The sequence below is a fragment of the Meleagris gallopavo genome, chromosome 14 (genome assembly GCF_905368555.1).
Source record: "Meleagris gallopavo chromosome 14, MGAL_WU_HG_1.1, whole genome shotgun sequence".
Classification (NCBI taxonomy): Eukaryota; Metazoa; Chordata; class Aves; order Galliformes; family Phasianidae; genus Meleagris; species Meleagris gallopavo.
Genome location: NC_139417.1, coordinates 11,383,325 through 11,401,428, shown reverse-complemented (window position 1 = coordinate 11,401,428; position 18,104 = coordinate 11,383,325). Strand labels below are relative to the sequence as shown.

Genomic DNA, 18,104 nt, shown 5'->3' with positions numbered 1-18,104 from the left:
GCCGCTGAGCAGGGAGGCAGGAAGGTAATGCAGCCCCCAGGGCCCGGCAGCACTCAGCGTGTCCCGGTGCAGCTCATCCCCTACACCTCGGCTGGGCGAGGGATGCCAGGGCTCAGGGCAGGGTGGATGTGCAGTCCAGTGGCCAGGCACTGTGCAGGGGAAACCCAGAGGAAGGGAAGGGCCGTGCTCAGCGAGGCTCCCACGGCAGTGACCGGGCACCGACCTTGGCTCTGGTGAGGTAATGGGAGAGCTGGGAGGAGATGAGCTGATAAAGAGCCATTAGCGCGGGCCAGCATGTCTGACAGGATCTTGCCAAACACATCTTATTTGCTTTGGGGAGATCGCCAGTGGCCCGATAAAGGTGGCTGTAATACGATCTCCAGCCTTGGAAAAGGGAGAGGGAGCAGCCAACAGTGCTCCTAGGCCACATCCCCTGCCTCCCAAATGCTGCTGGCTTCCCACCCAGAGCAGCTTGAGCCTGGCGGATGACACAGGTGGGGGCAGCGAGCTCAGCTCCACTGCCGCAGCACGCAGCTGGTGTGCAGCGCAGCCTCCCACGCCTGGCCAGCCCTGCTGGACCAACTTCAGTGCGCCCAGCGGGCGGCTGATGCTTCCCTGAACATCCTCAGCAAGCAGAGCTGCTTAACCTCTTTCCTGCCTGAGGACTTTGCTCGGGCACCCTACATGCCACAGGGGCTGACTCACCAGGGTGCTGCAGCTCACCGCTCTCGGGGCAGTTCCCAGCTGTTCCTGGTGCACAGGGAGGAGCAGGCGCTCGCCTGGGGCCGCAGTCCCACCACCGTTAGTGCCAGGTCAGCGCACCGATGGCCCGGCAGGACAAATGGAGCCAGATCACACAGCAGCAAACAATGGCATTGCTGTTGAATTAGCCAGCAGAAAGGGATCCCGAGGGAAGAGGGAGGGGGGAAGGCAAGCGGGACCTGGCGAAGCGCCAACAGTGCAGCGCCGACCCGGGAACTAACCTGGAATGCAGATTTGTGCCAGTTTATGCCAGTATGGCACCAGTGCTACTCATCTGGAGCATCTCCCGTCCTGAGCCAGGCATTCCTTCATAGCAGTTGGGTGACCCCACAGCTCACTGGGGTGCACGGGTGTGCCTGAGTGGAACAGAGCAGCGGTGGCACGCTGCCAGGCAGAGCACAGTCACCCATCCCCATGGGCTCGGAGCTGCAGCACCGTCTGGCAGGGACCAAAGAAGAGCCGGACACGCTGAGTGGTTCTGAGCACCATTTACTGAAGGGCTGGACAACTGCTAGGACTTCATAACAAAAGTTCATTTCATTTAAGAAAAAAAGACAGTCTGTTTTTTGTCCTGTTCCCTCCTAAGAGTGGAATAATACTAATGCTGTCTTTTCACTAAACAATGCCATTCCAAAATATACAACACTGAGTGTGGAGCAGCCCAGCCTCATATTAAACATTAAATATACCTTCAGAAACATTCTACACAAACAAATGAAACAGTATAAAGTTCACTCAAGAACAAGATGGTCGGTTGTTGAAAATTCACCAGACAAAAGTTTGTTGTGTGCCCAGCCATGGGGATGAGGCAGCAGCACCAGCAACCTGGGCACGGCACATCGCTGCTCCCAGGGTCACTTGGGGTTCCCAAATGTTGGGGACCGCTGGTGGGAGTGCTGGTGGCACCAGTCCTGGCCAGGGCAGGGTGGTCGTGCTGAGCTGTGGAGGTGGTTCTCTCAGAGGTGATGGCTGGAGAAGGAGCTGCTGCAGCCAGGCAGCAGAGACAGACCCCCGCATCCCTGCCATGCCCTGCTCCAGGAGCAATGTTTCCCAGCAATGCTGCACTGGGAATCACAAGGAGGGAATGTTATTAAACGCCATACAGTGTGTCTTCCCTGACACAGATGCCGTCTTCCCTGACTTCATCCCGTCCCAGGCCTTGATGGGGATGGGGGCACACTCCCAATGCCCTGCTTTGCAGGCTGTGCCCTGGGAATGACAGGTTTTGGCGGTAGCTCTGCAGCACCCACTCTTTTACAGCAGCACCACGTGCCTCGCTGTCCATGGGAATCACCAAACTCACACGGGGCTGCCTTTAGCAACAGGAACCAGAAGGGCTAATTAAGACAAGGAGAGAGTCCCAGAAGATAACAAGGCCTTTAAGGGACTCCCTAGGGGCAAGGCCTAATCATCCCCACAAGGGAAGTCATTTCAGATGCTCACTCTCCCTGCCAGTTCTTCCAGAGGGCAACTGGCACCAGGGGAACTCGTGGAGCAGCTGTGCCTTCCTTGTGGCCCCACAGCTCAGCTGCTCATAGAGGATGAGTGCTGGCTTCACTCCCACAAGGTCCTGCAGAACTGCAACTCCTGTGCCCAGCATCATGCCACTGGCTGGTAAGTGGAAGCTCTGCTTTGGGGACACTGCACATGTGGCTCCCTTGCCCTGAAGATCTCTTCTGGCAGCAGAAGCTGGCTGGCCAGGCACTGCTGGCATCTTTGTTTTCCCCAGATCCCAGCTTCTGCTTTTGCCTCAGGGATCCTCTGCCTTCCTAAGCAAGTTGAGGGGTCCAACCTCAGCACTACTGCTCTGCAGGCAGCACAGTGCAAGAATGTCACATCCACAGATGCTCAGCCATGGCTGACAGCCATCAGCACTGCCTCACACACAGCCCAGGAGCTCTGTCCTCAGATGGTCTCAGTCTGCACAGCTGACAAGGCAAAGGGCCATCCCCATCCAACCCTGTGCAGCTCTAAGGACTCCCAAGCACAGCTCTCCATGCTACAACACCACCAGTGGGATACAAAAGAGGAGTTCTGTAATAATAATATCCCTTATCTCACAGAAAAGTGCTTACAAAATTCTGTACAAGGACACTACTGCAGCTGGCATTTGGGGGGAAAGCAAACAGTTCGGAAGCAGCAGTGCCACACTACATGGCTTGCAGGGAAAAGGCCAAGGAGAAACTTCTCCAGTTGAAAGCAGCAGCAGAAGGTGAAATCTGATCACAGTGCACATGAGCTTTAAAACATTTCTACCAATTAACACTGTGATTTCAGCCTGGTGTCTGATGTCTGCTCCCCGCTGTACAAGCTGCTCTCCCCAAGGACCTCACTGACAGACATCTGAAGCATGCAGGAAGCTCACAGACCTTGTCTGGTGGAAGCGAAGCATAAACTCTTGCTTCTTGGCAGCTGAATAAAAGAAAAATGATTTCCACAAACTCAGTCTGAAGAACAGCCCTTTGACCGCTGCCTGAATTGTTACTAGAAGTGACAGTGGCAGAAATCCACACAGTGAAATCATTCCTTAGAGAGTCTCCACAGCCCTCGGCTGTCACGGTGCCCAGGAACAGCACAAGCCAGGTTAGGCACTTGGATGAATTCAAAGTGACTAATACAGAAGCAGGTCTGAGCAACCTGCATACGGCATGCTCAGGAGAGACCAGGACACTGCAGGCAATGTATTTTCCACATGCTGCGCGGCCAGCGCTGCTGCAAGTCCCTGGAAGGCATACGATCCAACCACTGTCACCGAACAAGCAGGGTGGAAGTGACCTCAGAGGATCTCTGGTAGGGCCGAGGGGTTTGATATCCCCCGACCTTCCCACAGCTCCAGGCAGCCGTGTGTACAGCGTGAGACAAAGGATGGCAGAGCCAAGCGCAGCCGGGCTGTGGAGAGCCTGCAGCCAGCACCGCATCTGCCAGGACGTAACGGCTAGGCTGCACTGGCTGACATTGGCACCAGAGGCCACAAAGCCCCTCCATGAAAAATGAGCTGCCATTCTTCCAGCCAAGTTCCAAACTCATCTGTGATGGGGAAAAGGAGACATCAGGATGGCAGAGACCCGGGGTTAACAATGTGAATTCAGCAAACGCAAAGCAAGCCTGAGAGCTCCAGCACAGCCCTGCAAGCTCAAGGCCCGGTGCTCTGTGCCACAGAAATGCTGACAGAGGCAGGACTGACCACCTGCAGGTCCCTGAGCACAGCATTACAGAGTGCTCTCTTTCCTCGCAGGATTCTGTGATGCAGCCCTAGCACAAAGCATTTCTAGCAGAGCAGAGCTTGCACTGGTGGCTGGGGAAGGATGCTGGGCAAGATAATGTCTCTATCCAGCTCAGTGCCTGGAAAGGTGGAGCTGAGGCACTGTGCTCTGCACGATGTGCAACGCAGCACAAGGCAAGTCCTCAGCTGGCACAGACTCAAAGCATGAAATAAGAGGTGACAGAAGAGCAGGGAAGCAGAGAGCAGTGCAGCAGAGAAAGAAACAGAAGGAAAGTGAGGGATGCAACAGACAGCTGGCTTCAGGTGCTCAGCTTCCTGCTCACACTGGAGGAAAAACGATGTCGCCCTAAATTCAGCCTTGTGGATGAGCAACTGCTTTTCCCACTGGAACCCAGGCACACTGCTGGGAGGTCTCGTGCTGCACAAAGAAGCTCCAGGACAGCTCTTAGTGCCCTTATATGGGGCTGGGAACGGAGGAGCCACGAGAGCAGCGATACCACAGAGCCCTCCCTGGGACACTGCCAGAAAGAGAAACTCCAGCACAGGACTTTGAGACCTGGCATTTGAGAGCGTGGGAATGAGAAAGGTCTGAAGGGGTGGGAACAAAAGGGACAAAGTAATTTCTGGCCAGTTAGCAGTGATGGAGAGTTCTTGTTCATCCAGAATCATGTCAGGAAAGGGAATTCTCTGCCAGGGCATTTTAAAACACAGGAGAAGAAAACGCTCCTCCTGCTCTGCAGCCAACCAGCGGCATTCACAGGTCAGTCCTGAACACTGCAAGTTATAATTTCTGACAGCAGGTCAGCTGCACACAGTCAAACTACCCAGAAGCAGAGCGTGTGATGCAGGGCCAGCCATTATCTCCCGAGGGTGAGAGCAGGATGAGCCTGAGCTGTGCCCCAGAACACCAGCTCCTCTGCCCTCCCACTCCCTAGTGAAACTCCTTTCTCCTCTCCCCACCTCAGTTTTGCTCTCTGAGCTGGCGATCAGACACCAACCCCTTTTATTAAGCACTGAAATCCAGACTGGTGCTAGAGAAGAGCTGACACGTAAGAAGCTGTGGCTTCCCAGGAGAGCTCATCCCCTCAACCAATGTCCCCAGAGATTACTAGGTCAGACAATCGGTATTTTGAGCTGGTGAGAGAATGAGGGGATTACCAGCCTGCTGCTGCAGAGACCTGAACACAGCACGGCAAACAGCCAGGCACTACTCCCTCTCCCCAGGCTGCCAGACTGCCATACCCCACTGACATCCCATCACCAGCCATGGGTACATCCCCATGTGCCGTCCCTATAGGTGCTGTGTGCTGCTCACGGAGCTTCAACCCAAGCCTGCCCCAGCACAGGCAGCAGCACAGCCCGCTGGCAGTGGCATCTGGTGCTCCTGGGGACCAGTAGAGCCTTTGCTGAGCTGTCACGCCTGCCACATACCTTCTCCCAACATCCCAGAGGTTGGCAAAGCTGCTATCCATCATTATGCAGTGATTCTCCCCTCCTACTGCTTCATCCCCACAAATTGACAGATATCTCCACAAACTTTCCACACTTAAGTGCTGGTATATACCTTTCAATAATTCATCTCTTCTGCTGTGATTCAGGCTCACTGAACTCTGGGACAGGTGGGCTTTATCTGATACATTCAGACACAGCAGGCATCTTCTCTACCAACACCTAGAACCTGCTCCTGACATGTCCAGCAACAGCAGCTACATCATGGGCAGGGCACTTTAAGTAACTCTGATCAGCAACTCCAGCCCTAAGGCTGTAACAGTCATAGCTCATTTTCTACCTTTGCAACAGAGGTACGAGAGTGGGGAACAACACTGGGCTCCAGTAGGATTGCTCTTTGGAGGCAAAGCCCCTAGATGAGTTCAGAGCTTCTGCTACAATTAATAGAGGAAGCACCCAGAAACATCCAGCAAAATTGCAAGCAACAGCCCAGTAGCATTCCCCCACTTTTGGGCAGAGGTAATACCAAAAGTATGATCTCGATGATAAAAAAAGTATGATAGTACCAACTACCAGCTGGTAATTCTCCAGATTGCTTGGCATTTTCAAGTGGTTATAACTCCGCCTGCTTCTGAGCTGTTCCAAGAGCACCCAGATCAGACTGTCACAACACTGAAACACAATGAAATCCTAGCACCTTCAACAGAAGACCGGCTGATGGGAAGGGGGAACAAAAGCTATCGAACCCAATCCCAGAGGGATGGAGGAAGTGCATCTTCCCGCAGTTCCTGGGCTATATGCACATATATGGATATATAAAGTTATAAAATTTGATCAAAATAAAACCAGTAAATGTACAGCTTGAAAAAGAGCAATATCACAGTGCATCCATGTCATGAGAAAGTCACGTGTTCTGACCCTGCAGTGAGAGCACAGCCTGCCACATTTAGAAGAGAGACCAGAGAAAGCAGGCGCTCTGACCTGCTCGGCTCACGGTGGGCCAAAGGCACCATCCCGTATTCCTAAACATGGTTTTGTACTTGTGCAGCCAGTTCTGCACAGAGGTGGTGGTGGACAGCCAGAAGCAGCACAAGAGCAGGCTGCTCCGTCTGCAGGTTAGTCGACGTATAGTCACCAGACACCAGAAATCCAAAGTTGCTCTTAAACTTCACCACGCTCCGGTGCCAGGATCATGTTTACTTACAAAAAAGTGACCAAGTGAAGAAACTCAGGGGACGCTGTGAGAGTGGGACAAGGGCTGAATTCGGATCACAGGGGATAGGTTGACTCTAAGAATCTTCTGTGCTCTTCTTCTCACTTCATCATCGGAAGAAGAGTTGCCCACCTTGATGGCCCAAAATTTCAGCAGGTTCAAAGTGCTCCGAGCTCGTCGAGGCTTATTTTGGACAGGAATGGATTTTGATTTTTTTCTCTGTGGTGCATCTCTCGCCTCTGCAACTTTTTTCCTCTTCTTCCCAACAGTCTCCTGGTAAGTGCTGCTATCTTTCCACTCCACTTTCCCCACCGGAGCTTCCTTAGCTTTGATTTTCAAGGCCTTGGACTGTGGTGTTGTGGTGCAGCCTTGGGAGGAGCTGCCTGCAATTCTTCCGTTCAGGACTCCTGAGGCTTTGCAAGCATTGCTCTCCTGCAGCACTCCACCCTTTAGTCCCTTCAGAAGATTTAAAGCCAGGGTGGCAGAATCCGGTGCCTTCTTTCCCACACGCTTACATCGCTTGCCTTCTCTTATTTTACTGCTCTTGCCTGAAGAAAATTGCCGTGTCTGGCTTGAAACCTTAAGGAGTTTAAGGTCCGAGGGTGATACCCCAAGAGGCCCACGTGCATACTTGGATTTCAAACAGGATGTGGGGGTTTTCAGTGGCACCAGAGCTTCCAGAACCACAGACAGCCTCACAGCCGGATACACATCAGGATACATGCTTGCAGGAAAGCCCACTGCTGAGGCCTTGGACTTGCCCGACCTGGTCTGCTTAAAGGAGTTCAGCAGCAAATTTGTGGAATCACCTTTAGAGACTGGCGGAGAGACTTTAGAAGAGTTCACAGAAATGCTGGTAGGGGAAGCAGATGCTCTTGCCATGGCTGCAGTGCTTCTAGCTGGAGTCTTAGGGGGGGTGGAGGTGGTGGCAGCGGCACAGCTGTGCGGTGTGCTCCCTTTTGCCTGGCTAGGTGTGTCTGCTGTGCACGAGCTGTACCCATACACATCTTTGCTCCTCAGAACTGTGGGCTGGAAGCCCTCTTCCTTGAGGCCCTGAATGAAGGCCACCAGCTGGGTTTCTGTATCTGAAAGGTCCTTGGACATGGGATTGAAGACTCGGAGGGCTTCCTCCAGCACTTTTTGTCCTGCAGAGTAAATTCTCGACCAGGAATGGACAGCTTTTTCTTCCACATTGTTCACTGCAATATTCATGGCATTAGGCAATCGGGTGCTTCAAAATTACTGGAAAAACAACCCTAGGCACCTCAAAGGGAGAGAGAAGATAGTTAGCTTACAGCAACTGAAATCATCTCACATTTTTAAGTGGGGACCTGAAACCATTAAGCCTAGACTTTTGCTATTCACAGGCATCAGGTTGGAATCTGTGCACAACTCCAGCTAGCAGCAAAAAACAAACACTCCATCACTGATTTCTCTGCAGCAAAACTAGAACATATCTCACAGAAATACACTCAGACCTAAACAAAGATTTCAGACAATCCCATCCAACCCATCCCAAGATGAACAGTTCCAGTCGTTAACTTAGTGACATCCACAGCTTTTTTCCAGTTTGAGTTTGACATGCCCCAGCATCTGGAACACAGATCTCATTTTGCCTTTGCAAAGCAACATTTCATTTAAGCTTTTCCCTGTGCATATACTGAGGACAAAGTGATCACACCATGTCAGCACTCTCACTGATGAACTAAGCAGCTCAAGCATCTCAACTCTACCTCTGTGTCACATTCAATTTTTTCAGCTTTGAATTGATTCTGCTCAAAAAAGGATTCCGAGTCCTTTCCAAATCTGCAGCATCCTTCTGAAATACTGACAGCAGAACTGGAGGCTATTTCAGCCACGTTCCAGTGATGCTGAACATCAGGGCAACACAATGCCACTCCTTGCTGTCCCTGTGTTTCAGCCACAGTCTACAACTTGCTGTCCCAGCAAACTGCTGTCGATCCAAAGACGTTCGCTGCCAAGTGAAGAAGTGAGAAGTTCAAGTAGAGTGGCAGGCAGGAAACGGGCATCAGCAGGCCATGTGCACAATGGTTAGAAGTACAACACTCAGATCTCACTTAGTGGCACAAAGCAGCTGCAACAACAGCACCAATTTTGGCTCACAAAACAAAAACAAAAGGATACCAAAGAGCAGGGTGGAATTTCGTAGTGTGACTGGGAGAACTCAAACTTTCACGCTGATCTGGCTGCCCAGCCAACACCTCAGCTGGAAGCAAAAATCTGTAGCATTGTTCTCAAAATAGCGAAGAGGAATCAAAAGAACAATCTTTTCAGGGACATGCTGAAGGTGTGGCAGGCATCAGAAGAGTGGGCAGTATGCAGATAAGAGAGCTGGAAAAATGAGCACTTGAGGCGGCAGAGAGAGGAACTGCTCATAGCCTGGATTCCTCCCAAAGTGCAGCTGCACCGCAGGGCTGGGCAGCTCCCGCAGACAGGGAAAATACACAAGCCCACAGTATAATATCAGCCAAAAGTAGAAGGGAAGCACAGGTCAGCGAGGGGCTAAGAGCTGCCACATGACAGATTAATCCATGTCAAGTGTTCTGCAGACGTCACAGCAGAAGAGGGATTTGAAGGAGGATCATGCAGTCGCTTTGCAACACCCAGGGTACCTCCCACGGGTGAGGAGGGAAGCGCTTGAACAGGACTGAGGCTGGTGCCCGTGCCCAGCAGCAAGGTTTGCCATCTCCATAATGATCAAGCAGCAGCGGGCACTGTGAAGCCAGCAAGAACAGAGAGCTTAATCTTGATGTGGTAGAGAGGGAGAAGCCAGCAGAGAAGCACAACTAACAACACACTCTTAAAAGGTTGCAAAATTCATAATCTTCCAGTGAGAAATTCAGGCTGCACAGAGCCCAGGGGCAGCCAGGACACCTGGGCAGGTATTTTGGTGTCCAACAGCAGTGTGCGGTCCAGTGTTCATTGCCACATGGACAGAACATCCCAACATCCAGACACACGGCCTTGCTTCGTGTAGTGCAAGTTGCAGTGTGCACAGAGGCCCACCCAAAAGCAAGGCTGTTCAACTGGTGCCCTACTCAGGGACAAGTCCTAGCAAAAGTGCCCGACGGCCACAGCTGCTGGTGTGGCCGCCCTGCAAGCAAGGTGCTCCGCTATCCCAGGAGCAGACCGGTAGCAAAGCCTAGAGGCCTCGAGGAGCCCGGGGGCGGCTGTCAGTAGGACAAGGCCAGGCCAGGCCGTGCCCCAGGAGCTCTGCGGGGCCGACCAGGGAACGTTTATAGGGCGGGCAGGCTCTCGGCGCCGCCTCCCTTCGGTAGCGAGACGAAGCCCCTTCCCCGGGCCCGACCCTCGCTTCCTCACATCCTCCCTCGGCCTGGCGGGACCCGGGACCGTGCGCCTTCGGCCCCACCGACCGGAGGAGCCCGGTGTGGACAGCCCCGCCGGGTCTCGGTGCTCTCCCCGGGGGGGCTGCGGGGAGGTGATTGGTGCAGACAGCGGGTGCGGCCCCGCGCCGGCTCCCGGCACCCGGAGGGGGCGGAGACCGGGGCGGGGCCCGCAGAGCTGCGGCTCCGCCTCCAGCACCCGGAAGGCGCTCCCCGCCGGGGCGGCTCGGCAGTGCCCCCGCCCGGGAGCGCGGGACTCGGGCACCGCCGGCCCCAACCTACCGGCCGCCGCCAGACCCGCACCCGCCTCTGCGCCGCACTCTCCGCTCCAACATGGCCGCCCGCGGAGCGCCGGAAATACCGCCCAGTTCCGCTTCCGGCTTCTTGGCCACGCCCACCGCATCGAGCCCCACCCCCAATCCTCCGCTCGGCCACGCCCCTCCCGACCCCTGAGCGCGGCAACTGCGGCAACTGAGGCAACCGCAGCCCCGGGAGGGCTCGGCAGGGGGCGCCGCCGGGGCGGCTGCGGAGGGCGGAAGCGGCGCCGTTTCTAGGCAACGGGCTCCGTGTCGCCGGTTCCGGTGCCGACAGCGGGGCCATGAGCGGGCGGGCGGGGCGGCGGCGATTGGTGCTGCACGTGGACCTGAACAACACGGTGGTGGCGGCGGACGCGGTATCGGGGCTGGGCCCGCGGGAGGCGCTGAACATCTTCCTCAGCACCGCCACCTGGGGCCGGGAGGGGGCTGACGGTGAGCGCCGGGCTCGAGGGCCGGGGGCCGGGCCGGGACTGAGAGGTCGGGGCTGGAGCCGGGATCGGGGAGTCGAGGCCGGACAGGAGCCGGGGAATCGAGGCCGTGCCTGCGCGGGGCAGGTGGGCAGCCAGTGAGCGGCTTTCTCTCTTGCAGGTGAATGGCAGTGGATGAGTGACCGCCCCTCGCTCCGAGCCCCCTGCCCCGGAGCCGTCAGCTACTACTGTCGATATGGCCGTGACCAGGCCTTCACCGAATCCGGCCCCGGCCAGTGCTTCAGCAGCCTCCACGTGCAGCACCTGCGGCTGCTGGAGTGGCCGGGTGAGCCCCACCAGGAGCTCTCCGTGCAGGATGGGCACGGCAAGTGCTACCACTTCATCCTGCCCTCCTTCTTCCGCCTGCTGGACGCCCTGCACCGGGATGGCAGGGATTTCACTATTATCTTTAGGACCTTTGGTACCGACTTGCCCCGCACGCTGTTGGCCCTGCGCTCGGCCCTGGCTGGGCAGCACCCCCAGTTCCCTGCCCTGCGGGACCTGGCGGTGAGTGTGTCCCCATGTGCTGGTGGGGGATCTGCTGGCAGGTTGGCTGAGCTGGGCATGGAGCAGCTTCTACAGCACAACAGGACCTTTACCCAAAGCTGGCCACACCAGGAGGCAGGGCAGGAGCACTAGTAGCAAGTGTTATAGAATCATAGAATCACTGAGGTTGGAAAAGACCATTAAGATTATCTAGTCCAACCATTAGAAGTCACTCCAGTTGTTTCTCAGTGAGCTGACAACAACTGGGCACTGAAAGGATGGAAGGATGTAGCTAGATGGTCTCTACTTCCATTCCCCAGCACGCAGAAAGCTTTTTGGGTTGTGTGGGTTCCACATCTCATTTTCCGCAGTGCTGTCCTCCCACACTGTCATGAAAAGTTACCACCCTGCTGTTTGTTGTCTGTTACAATGCAGTAAACAATCTGCTTGCTTTGGAAACCTCTCATCTCCTGCTTTCAATAATACTGCAGCTCCCTGTGGTCCTCACTCCTGGCCAAATACGCTGCAGTAAGCGAGAGGTTGTGCTGAAAAGAGGAGCAGAACGACTCACCACCAGGGAGGATGGAAGAAAGCTGTACGATTACTTCAGCTCTTTGGAGGGAATTGGAGGCTTCCAAGACCACTTTGACTGGTGAGAAGTAGGGCGCTGAGAAAGCAGATTGGGCATTTTATCCTCCTCTGTGATTCTCCTGGTTTGAGATAGCTCCTAGTTTTGATGCCTTTACATTGTTGCAGCTCCAATAACTTCTGTGTTCACCATTTTGCTTGTAGGCAGGCTGATGGTACTCTTGCATTTTTTGTTGTGTCTCCATCCCCTGGTGTACTTCTTGCTTTTTTCCAAACACCCTCTAATTTGTCTCCTGGCTGCAAAGTGTTTCTCTTTCATAGGAGGCAACATTAAGCAGAGAGACAGGACTCTCTCTGCCTAATGTCCCATTTCCCTGGCTCTTAGGAGTAATTTGGTGCTGACTCGACAGCTCTTACATGCAAACCATCATCCTGTCCCTTCCCTGACAATGCATTGCACCACCTTTTGTTTCAGGTGGGCCAGAAATCAGTTCTCTTCCCAGGGTGGGAAGCCCTTGTGGATAGACCCCCACGATCCCAGCATTCACCACATCTTCATTGACGACAACATCCGGCTGGATGATGCAGACACTATTGTCCACCCTCAGGTAGGTGGCTGAACACCCCCTGGTGCTGACTGGGGTGTCCCTGCTCAGGTAGACGTGTTTTGTTCCCTTTGTGTTAGCATGAGTGTGCAGAGAGGGACCAAGGCTTTGTCCCGGTGTCGCTGCTCCCCAGGTGACTGGGGCTGCCAGTGGGGAGGCTGGAATTGGCTGTCAGCACAGAACAGCAGGCGTTCAATGCCTGTGCATGCTGCCAAGCTCCTGTGCTCCACTGGGGTGAGTCATCCTTGCTCCCTGCCAGCACGGCTGCCAGCCAGCCTCACAGTGCGGCTGCAGCGTCTTGTGGCACTGTATTTAAAGGGCAGCGTTTGTGGTGGAGCTTGGGAACACTGATGTAGACCGAAATGCACTCAGGAACTGGACAAACTATCGGTGATCAAACAAGAGCTGCAGCTCCACAGATGTGTCTTAACCCTGGCTGGGTTCCATCCAGGAGGAGGCAGCACACGAAGAAGCCTGCAGTGGTCTGCAGGGCACCTGGAGCATGGCGAACACATTCACTTCTACACAAGCACTCTCAGATTTGTAGCTGGTGACAGGAGTTGTCACTGCACAGAGCAGACCTGTTAGAGGAAAGGCTTGCTCTGTGCCTGGGCTGATTGAGGTGAATGAATGCAGAAGGCTCTGCTCAGAGCCCGAGGTTACTCTGCAGCAGCTGCTCCCTGCATGTCTAAAGCAGCCAGAGCATGGCTCATGCAGCTCCACTTGCTGCATTTCAGCCTTGGGCAGTTTCCCTAATCAAGGAGCTCTGCCTGTCACCATCTGTAGCCAGCACGGCTGGGTCAGTTGGGCTGCTCAGCTTGTCTTGGGGCAGCTGTGAAGATAACCTCAGGGTTCCCCTGGCACCAGATCAGACAGGTGGGGTCAAGTTATCTTGGCAGCAGACCCAGTAGGGGTTTGGATGGCAGCTGAGCAGTTTTCCAGCAGGGCTCAGTGCTGCTGTCTGGCCTCGCTCTGTAGCCTGGATAGGTCGCTTAGACACCATCTTCTTCTTTTGTGTCACTAGTTCTGCAGGGCCATCCCCTGTGTCAGTGACAGTGACAGAGTGCTGTGCTGGGGAGGAAGCAGGTTATCAGGCGGCCTTAGGCAAAAGCACGGTGAAGCTGTTGACCCTTCCTGTGCCGTGTGGCTGCACCAGTTCTGGGAACAGGCTGGGGCAGCAATGGCAGAGCTGGCAGCAGAGGTTTTCCTGGGGTCGTCTGATCGTGGTACAGTTTTTCTTCCAGCAGCCCAGTGTGGCCCTTTCCTTAGGGGAGCCTCAGCCACACGTTGTGACAAGCTGGTTCTGATCCAAAGGGGCCATCTGGGAGGGGAGGGAAATCTGGATAAACTTAATCTTCTATCGCTAGAGTGAAAATGGGAGCCCTTTCCTGCTACCACCAGCTCGCTCAGCAGGAGATGCTCAGTTAGCTGGCAGCACCTGGCTGAGGGAGGCATTGTGATGCACAGTGGGATGCATGCACTGCTGCCAGGCTCTACACTTGGGCCGGGCACAGCCCTGGCACTGTTGTCCACAGAGGATGAGTGCTTCCATACTCTGCTTTCTCCCACAGGTGTTTTCAGAGCGAGGCAGCAGCAGCCCCAGGTGTGCTCCTACCTCGGAGCTGTATGATGTTTGCCTGGTGCAGACCGACCTCCTGGAGGCCATCGCCAATGAGGACTATTTCCTCCACTGCGTGAGGAGGTGTGAGGAGAACTATGATAGTTACCTGGCCCGCATGGAGAGTGGCTCCCTGAGCCAGCAGAGTGATGGACAGTGATACCACTGGGCAGGCTGGGCTGGGGCCAAGGCGCTCAGAACGAGGATATCTCCCTGCTTCCTTCCTGCTGTACAAAAAGTCCTGGGTGGGTGGGTTTTACTCTGAGGTGTCACCTCTCCAGCATGCGATGTGCCCACCCTGTCCCACCGAGAACCGCCAGGCCCAAACACAACTGTCCTGGGAGCTTGTGTGATGGCATCCCTTAAGGAAATTGCTTTCCTTTCCTCAGCAGCAGCGTAGGGAGCTGGAGCCCCTCAGCAGACAGAGCTGTGCCTTGTGCCTGCTCCTGCCCTGGGACTGAGGCTCTCTGTGCCCTCTGCTCCTGCAGCTACACGCAGCCATGCCAGTGTTTGTCTCCATTCCCACTCCCACATCCCACAGAGGCAGCCGGCCTAGCACTGGCACCACGGATACGGTGTGCTCCCTAGCAGAGCTGGTTCCATGCCACTTCCGCCTGGTTTTAAAGCGAATCTTTCTACCTTCTTTCCGGTGCAAGTTCCCTTTCTGCCCTCACTCGGACTGTGCAAGCAGGGGAAGTGCCTTGCCCTTCGCGTTCACTTGCTCAGAGTTTGGCAAAGCGAGGAGCAAAGAGATGAGCAGCGTAGCATCGGCAGGCACCTGCGCGGCGGCACCGACCCCGGGGGTCTCCTGCGGGCGAACCCCGGTGCTCAGGGTGGGATCCATGCCCTGCCCTCTCGTGCCTCCACCTGGTGATCCGTGCAGGGCGTCGGGGGTATCGGGGATCAGATCCGGGGGGGTCGGGCGGGCGCGGCACCGCCTCCACCGGCAGCGGGCGGGCCCCGCGCGGAGCGGAGCGGCGGCGCTGAGCGGAGAGCGGCGGAGCGGGCGGCGAGGTGAGCGCGGCGCGGTGCCTGTCCCGCTCTTGGGCGGCGGGACCGGTACGGGGCGGGACAGCTCCGGGAGTGCGGGATGCGGACGGGGAGCCAGGGGAGGGTGCGGAGAGGGAGCATTGGGGGTCCGAGATGTGCACCGGGAGCCCTGGGGAGCGAGAGCATCAGAGAGTGCGGGAGATGAGCCGGGAGCCTCGGGAGCGGATGCCCTACGGGGACGAGCAGAGCCACGGGGAGCGGGTGCTCTGCGGAGATGGGCTGGGCATTGGAACCCGGGGGCGTGAGATAGCCGGGTGTGCGGGATGACCGCTGGGATCCTCCAGGTGTGGGAGCCCCAGAGGATGCGGGTGGTGCATTGGGAGCACAGCAGCATGCTGTCACACCGAACAGGAGGTTCTGGCTCGCGGGGACCGGAGCAGCAGTTGGTGCCCAGTGCTGACCCTACTGCTCTCTTTGCAGGAGCTGGGTGGCAGCCGAGTCAAGTCCCACTACTGCCGTGGGCCGGATGGGTGCCACGGTGGGGCTTGGGCCCGGGGACCCCCAGGGTGGCTGAGCCATCCCATGGCGGCATCAAGTGCGGGTGCCTTTGCGTGGGTCTCCTTCCCCTCCATGCCCACGCGGCGCGTGTACTGCAGCGCGGCGCACCACGACGGGCAGCTCTTCGTGCTGGGTGGCTGTGGAGGCAGCGGGAGAGCCTTGGGAGCCGCCGAGGTGCTTGACCTCCAGGCCCAGCGCTGGACGGCGCTCCCTCCACTGCCCACGCCACGGGCTGGTGCTGCCACCCTTGCCGTGGGCAAACAGATCCTGGCGGTGGGCGGTGTGGATGCCTCGCAGAGCCCCCTCGCCTCTGTTGAGATCTACCATGTGGATGAGGGCAGGTGGGAGAAGGCAGCAGCGCTGGCACAGCCCTCCATGGGCATCGCGGCCGTGCAGAGAGGTAGGTGACACATCCTGGCCAAACTTTGCCTCCGAGCCTCAGCGCAGCCATTGTGTGGGAGTCCCATGGCAGATGCGTGCATTTGCTCTGGGCTGGGGATGTGGTGGCATCACCCTGGGGCAGAAGCCGGTGGGGCTGTGATGGGCGCAGGCAGGGGTGCCGGCAGCAGAGCAGGATTTGGCAGCATGGCAGCGTTGCCATGGTGTCTCCAGGGAGATGGTGCTGCCGGGAATAATTAGAGCCGATGGCCCTGGTGCTCTGCTCCACACAGGGTGGATGGGGCGGGCGAGGGTCCGAGCAGGGTCAGGGCACTGCCCAGCTGTGCTAGCTGTCTTCCCCTCACCCCTGCTGGTTTCACAGATGGTGCCGTCTATGTGCTGGGGGGAATGGGAGCAGATACCTCTCCGCAGGCGCTGGTTCGCGTCTATGAGCCAGCGAAGGACCACTGGCAGCCACTGCCCTCCATGCCCACACCATGCTATGGGGCCTCTGCCTTCCTGCAGGGCAACAAGATCTTCATCTTGGGTAGGTAGGCGAGCCCAGAAGCCTGCCCAAGTGGGTGCATTGCCCCAAGGCCCTGGCACATCCCAGAGTTGCTCCGTGCAGACCCTTCTGCTGGGCATCACTGGTGGTACCAGCTGCCTCTCAGGTGCCACCAGTCCTTGCATCTCATCCACACACAGGGGGCCGGCAGGGCAAGCTGCCCGTCACCGCCTTTGAGGCTTTTGACCTGGAGACAAAGAGCTGGACGCGCTACCCCAGTGTGCCCAGCCGCCGCGCCTTCGCCTCCTGCGCCATGGCTGACGGCGTCTTCTTCAGCCTAGGGGGGCTGCAGCAGCCAGGGCCACACAACTTCTACTCCCGACCCCATTTCGTTAACACCGTGGAGATGTTCGACCCTGCGCAGGGTGAGGCCCAGATGGGGAAGGAGTGCTGCCTGTGTTGTGAGGTCCACGGTGATGCTGACAGCCTCTCCCTGGCAGGTGCATGGAGCAAGCCCAGCCGTGCCATCCGCATGAGGGAGAAGAGAGCTGACTTCGTTGCTGGCTGTCTGGGAAGATACGTGGTGGCCATCGGTGGCCTTGGTAATGCTGACTGCTATGGCTTTGGTGGGGAATGGGCTCTCAGTGCATGAAAACCTGTCCTTCCTGGGCTCCATCTGCACAGAGCTGCAGCATTGCAACCTGCTCCCAGGAGAGCTGGGGAAAGGTCAGCAGTGCTGCTCAGCAACAGGAAAGCTGTGGAGAGGGCTCCCAGGGCAGCTGCAGCACCCCAGCCTCGTGGGCTCTGGGCACTTGAGATGCCACAGTGCCAGCCAGGGGCAGAACCATGGTGCAGCATTGTTGCCAGCAGCCCTCTCTCAGGGGACACTGTTAATCCTGCTGAACCCCTGCATAGTCACTTCAGTACTGCAGAACCCAGGGTGCATGGAGAGGGCTGAGGCCATGCCATCTTTTGCAGGGAACCAGTCGTGCCCGCTGGACTCAGTGGAAGGGTTCAGCCTCACACGGAAGAGGTGGGAGCTGCTGCCCCCCATGCCCACTGGTCGCTGCTCCTGCTCCAGCTGCCCAGCCCCTGACCTGCTCTTCGTCATCGGTGGGGTGGCCCAGGGCCCCAGTGGAGCTGTTGAGGCTCTCTGCCTGCGTGATGCACCCTGACAATGGCTCTTCAGCCTGGGGAGCAGCCCCAGCAGAGCATCAAGTGCCTGAAGACGGGGACAGGGTGTGCAGGACTCCAGGAAGCTGCTGTCCCATGATACCAAGTACTGCAGCAGCCATGGTTTCTTGTGACGCACCAGAAACCCCTCCAGGCTCCCACGGCAGCTGAGCCCAGGAGCAAATCCTGGTGCCTAGGGAGGGCCAAGGCTGCTGGCATGGGGAGCCATGGAGGTAGGTTGCTGGCCATGCTGCCCCATCCGGCCCCGTGTCTGTGCCATGTGTGTAGCAGTGAGTGCTGTGTCGTTGTAGACCCACTCGATGTCTCATGTAGCGCAGAGGTGCCCTGTAGCTCAGTGCCTAGGAGGTGATGTAGCACCTCGAATAAATGAAATGTGAAGTTTTAGC

At 56.7% G+C, this 18,104-nt stretch overlaps 3 protein-coding genes across 5 annotated transcripts; 2 read left to right on the top strand and 1 right to left on the bottom strand.

The window, feature by feature from the left end:
- Positions 1-1,235: 1,235 nt before the first annotated feature.
- Positions 1,236-10,433, bottom strand: CCDC71 (coiled-coil domain containing 71). 2 transcript variants are annotated; one of them, XM_085235484.1, is made up of 2 exons: positions 10,295-10,433; positions 1,236-7,911 (listed from the first exon to the last, which is right to left on the bottom strand). In XM_085235484.1, exon 2 carries the CDS (start codon positions 7,857-7,859, stop codon positions 6,663-6,665), a length of 1,197 nt encoding a protein of 398 aa, XP_085091610.1. In that variant the 5' UTR covers positions 7,860-7,911; positions 10,295-10,433; the 3' UTR covers positions 1,236-6,662. The 2 variants fall into 2 exon arrangements, with proteins under 2 accessions (XP_085091610.1, XP_085091611.1); XM_085235485.1 differs by having other exon boundaries at positions 1,236-7,903; positions 10,295-10,399.
- A 24-nt stretch (positions 10,434-10,457) lies between these two features.
- LOC100547383 (uncharacterized) lies at positions 10,458-14,736 on the top strand. Its single transcript, XM_003210156.4, has 5 exons — positions 10,458-10,761; positions 10,918-11,303; positions 11,774-11,934; positions 12,346-12,478; positions 14,047-14,736. Exons 1-5 carry the CDS (start codon positions 10,611-10,613, stop codon positions 14,251-14,253), a joined length of 1,038 nt encoding a protein of 345 aa, XP_003210204.2. The 5' UTR covers positions 10,458-10,610; the 3' UTR covers positions 14,254-14,736.
- Positions 14,737-14,875: 139 nt separating this feature from the next.
- Positions 14,876-18,102, top strand: KLHDC8B (kelch domain containing 8B). 2 transcript variants are annotated; one of them, XM_085235486.1, is made up of 6 exons: positions 14,876-15,107; positions 15,564-16,041; positions 16,402-16,566; positions 16,725-16,949; positions 17,025-17,126; positions 17,503-18,102. In XM_085235486.1, exons 2-6 carry the CDS (start codon positions 15,666-15,668, stop codon positions 17,697-17,699), a joined length of 1,065 nt encoding a protein of 354 aa, XP_085091612.1. In that variant the 5' UTR covers positions 14,876-15,107; positions 15,564-15,665; the 3' UTR covers positions 17,700-18,102. The 2 variants fall into 2 exon arrangements, with proteins under 2 accessions (XP_085091612.1, XP_085091613.1); XM_085235487.1 differs by having other exon boundaries at positions 15,028-15,152.
- The last annotated feature ends 2 nt before the right edge of the window (positions 18,103-18,104 follow it).

Excerpts from the sequence above, each read along its gene's own strand:
- CCDC71 (XM_085235484.1), bottom strand. The coding sequence starts at position 7,859 with ATGAATATTGCAGTGAACAATGTGGAAGAAAAAGCTGTCCATTCCTGG.
- LOC100547383 (XM_003210156.4), top strand. The coding sequence starts at position 10,611 with ATGAGCGGGCGGGCGGGGCGGCGGCGATTGGTGCTGCACGTGGACCTG. Across the intron at positions 10,762-10,917 it reads GGGCCGGGAGGGGGCTGACG|GTGAATGGCAGTGGATGAGT; the intron begins GTGAGCGCCGGG and ends TCTCTCTTGCAG. Across the intron at positions 12,479-14,046 it reads ACACTATTGTCCACCCTCAG|GTGTTTTCAGAGCGAGGCAG; the intron begins GTAGGTGGCTGA and ends TTTCTCCCACAG.
- KLHDC8B (XM_085235486.1), top strand. The coding sequence starts at position 15,666 with ATGGCGGCATCAAGTGCGGGTGCCTTTGCGTGGGTCTCCTTCCCCTCC. Across the intron at positions 16,042-16,401 it reads CATCGCGGCCGTGCAGAGAG|ATGGTGCCGTCTATGTGCTG; the intron begins GTAGGTGACACA and ends CTGGTTTCACAG. Across the intron at positions 16,567-16,724 it reads CAACAAGATCTTCATCTTGG|GGGGCCGGCAGGGCAAGCTG; the intron begins GTAGGTAGGCGA and ends ATCCACACACAG.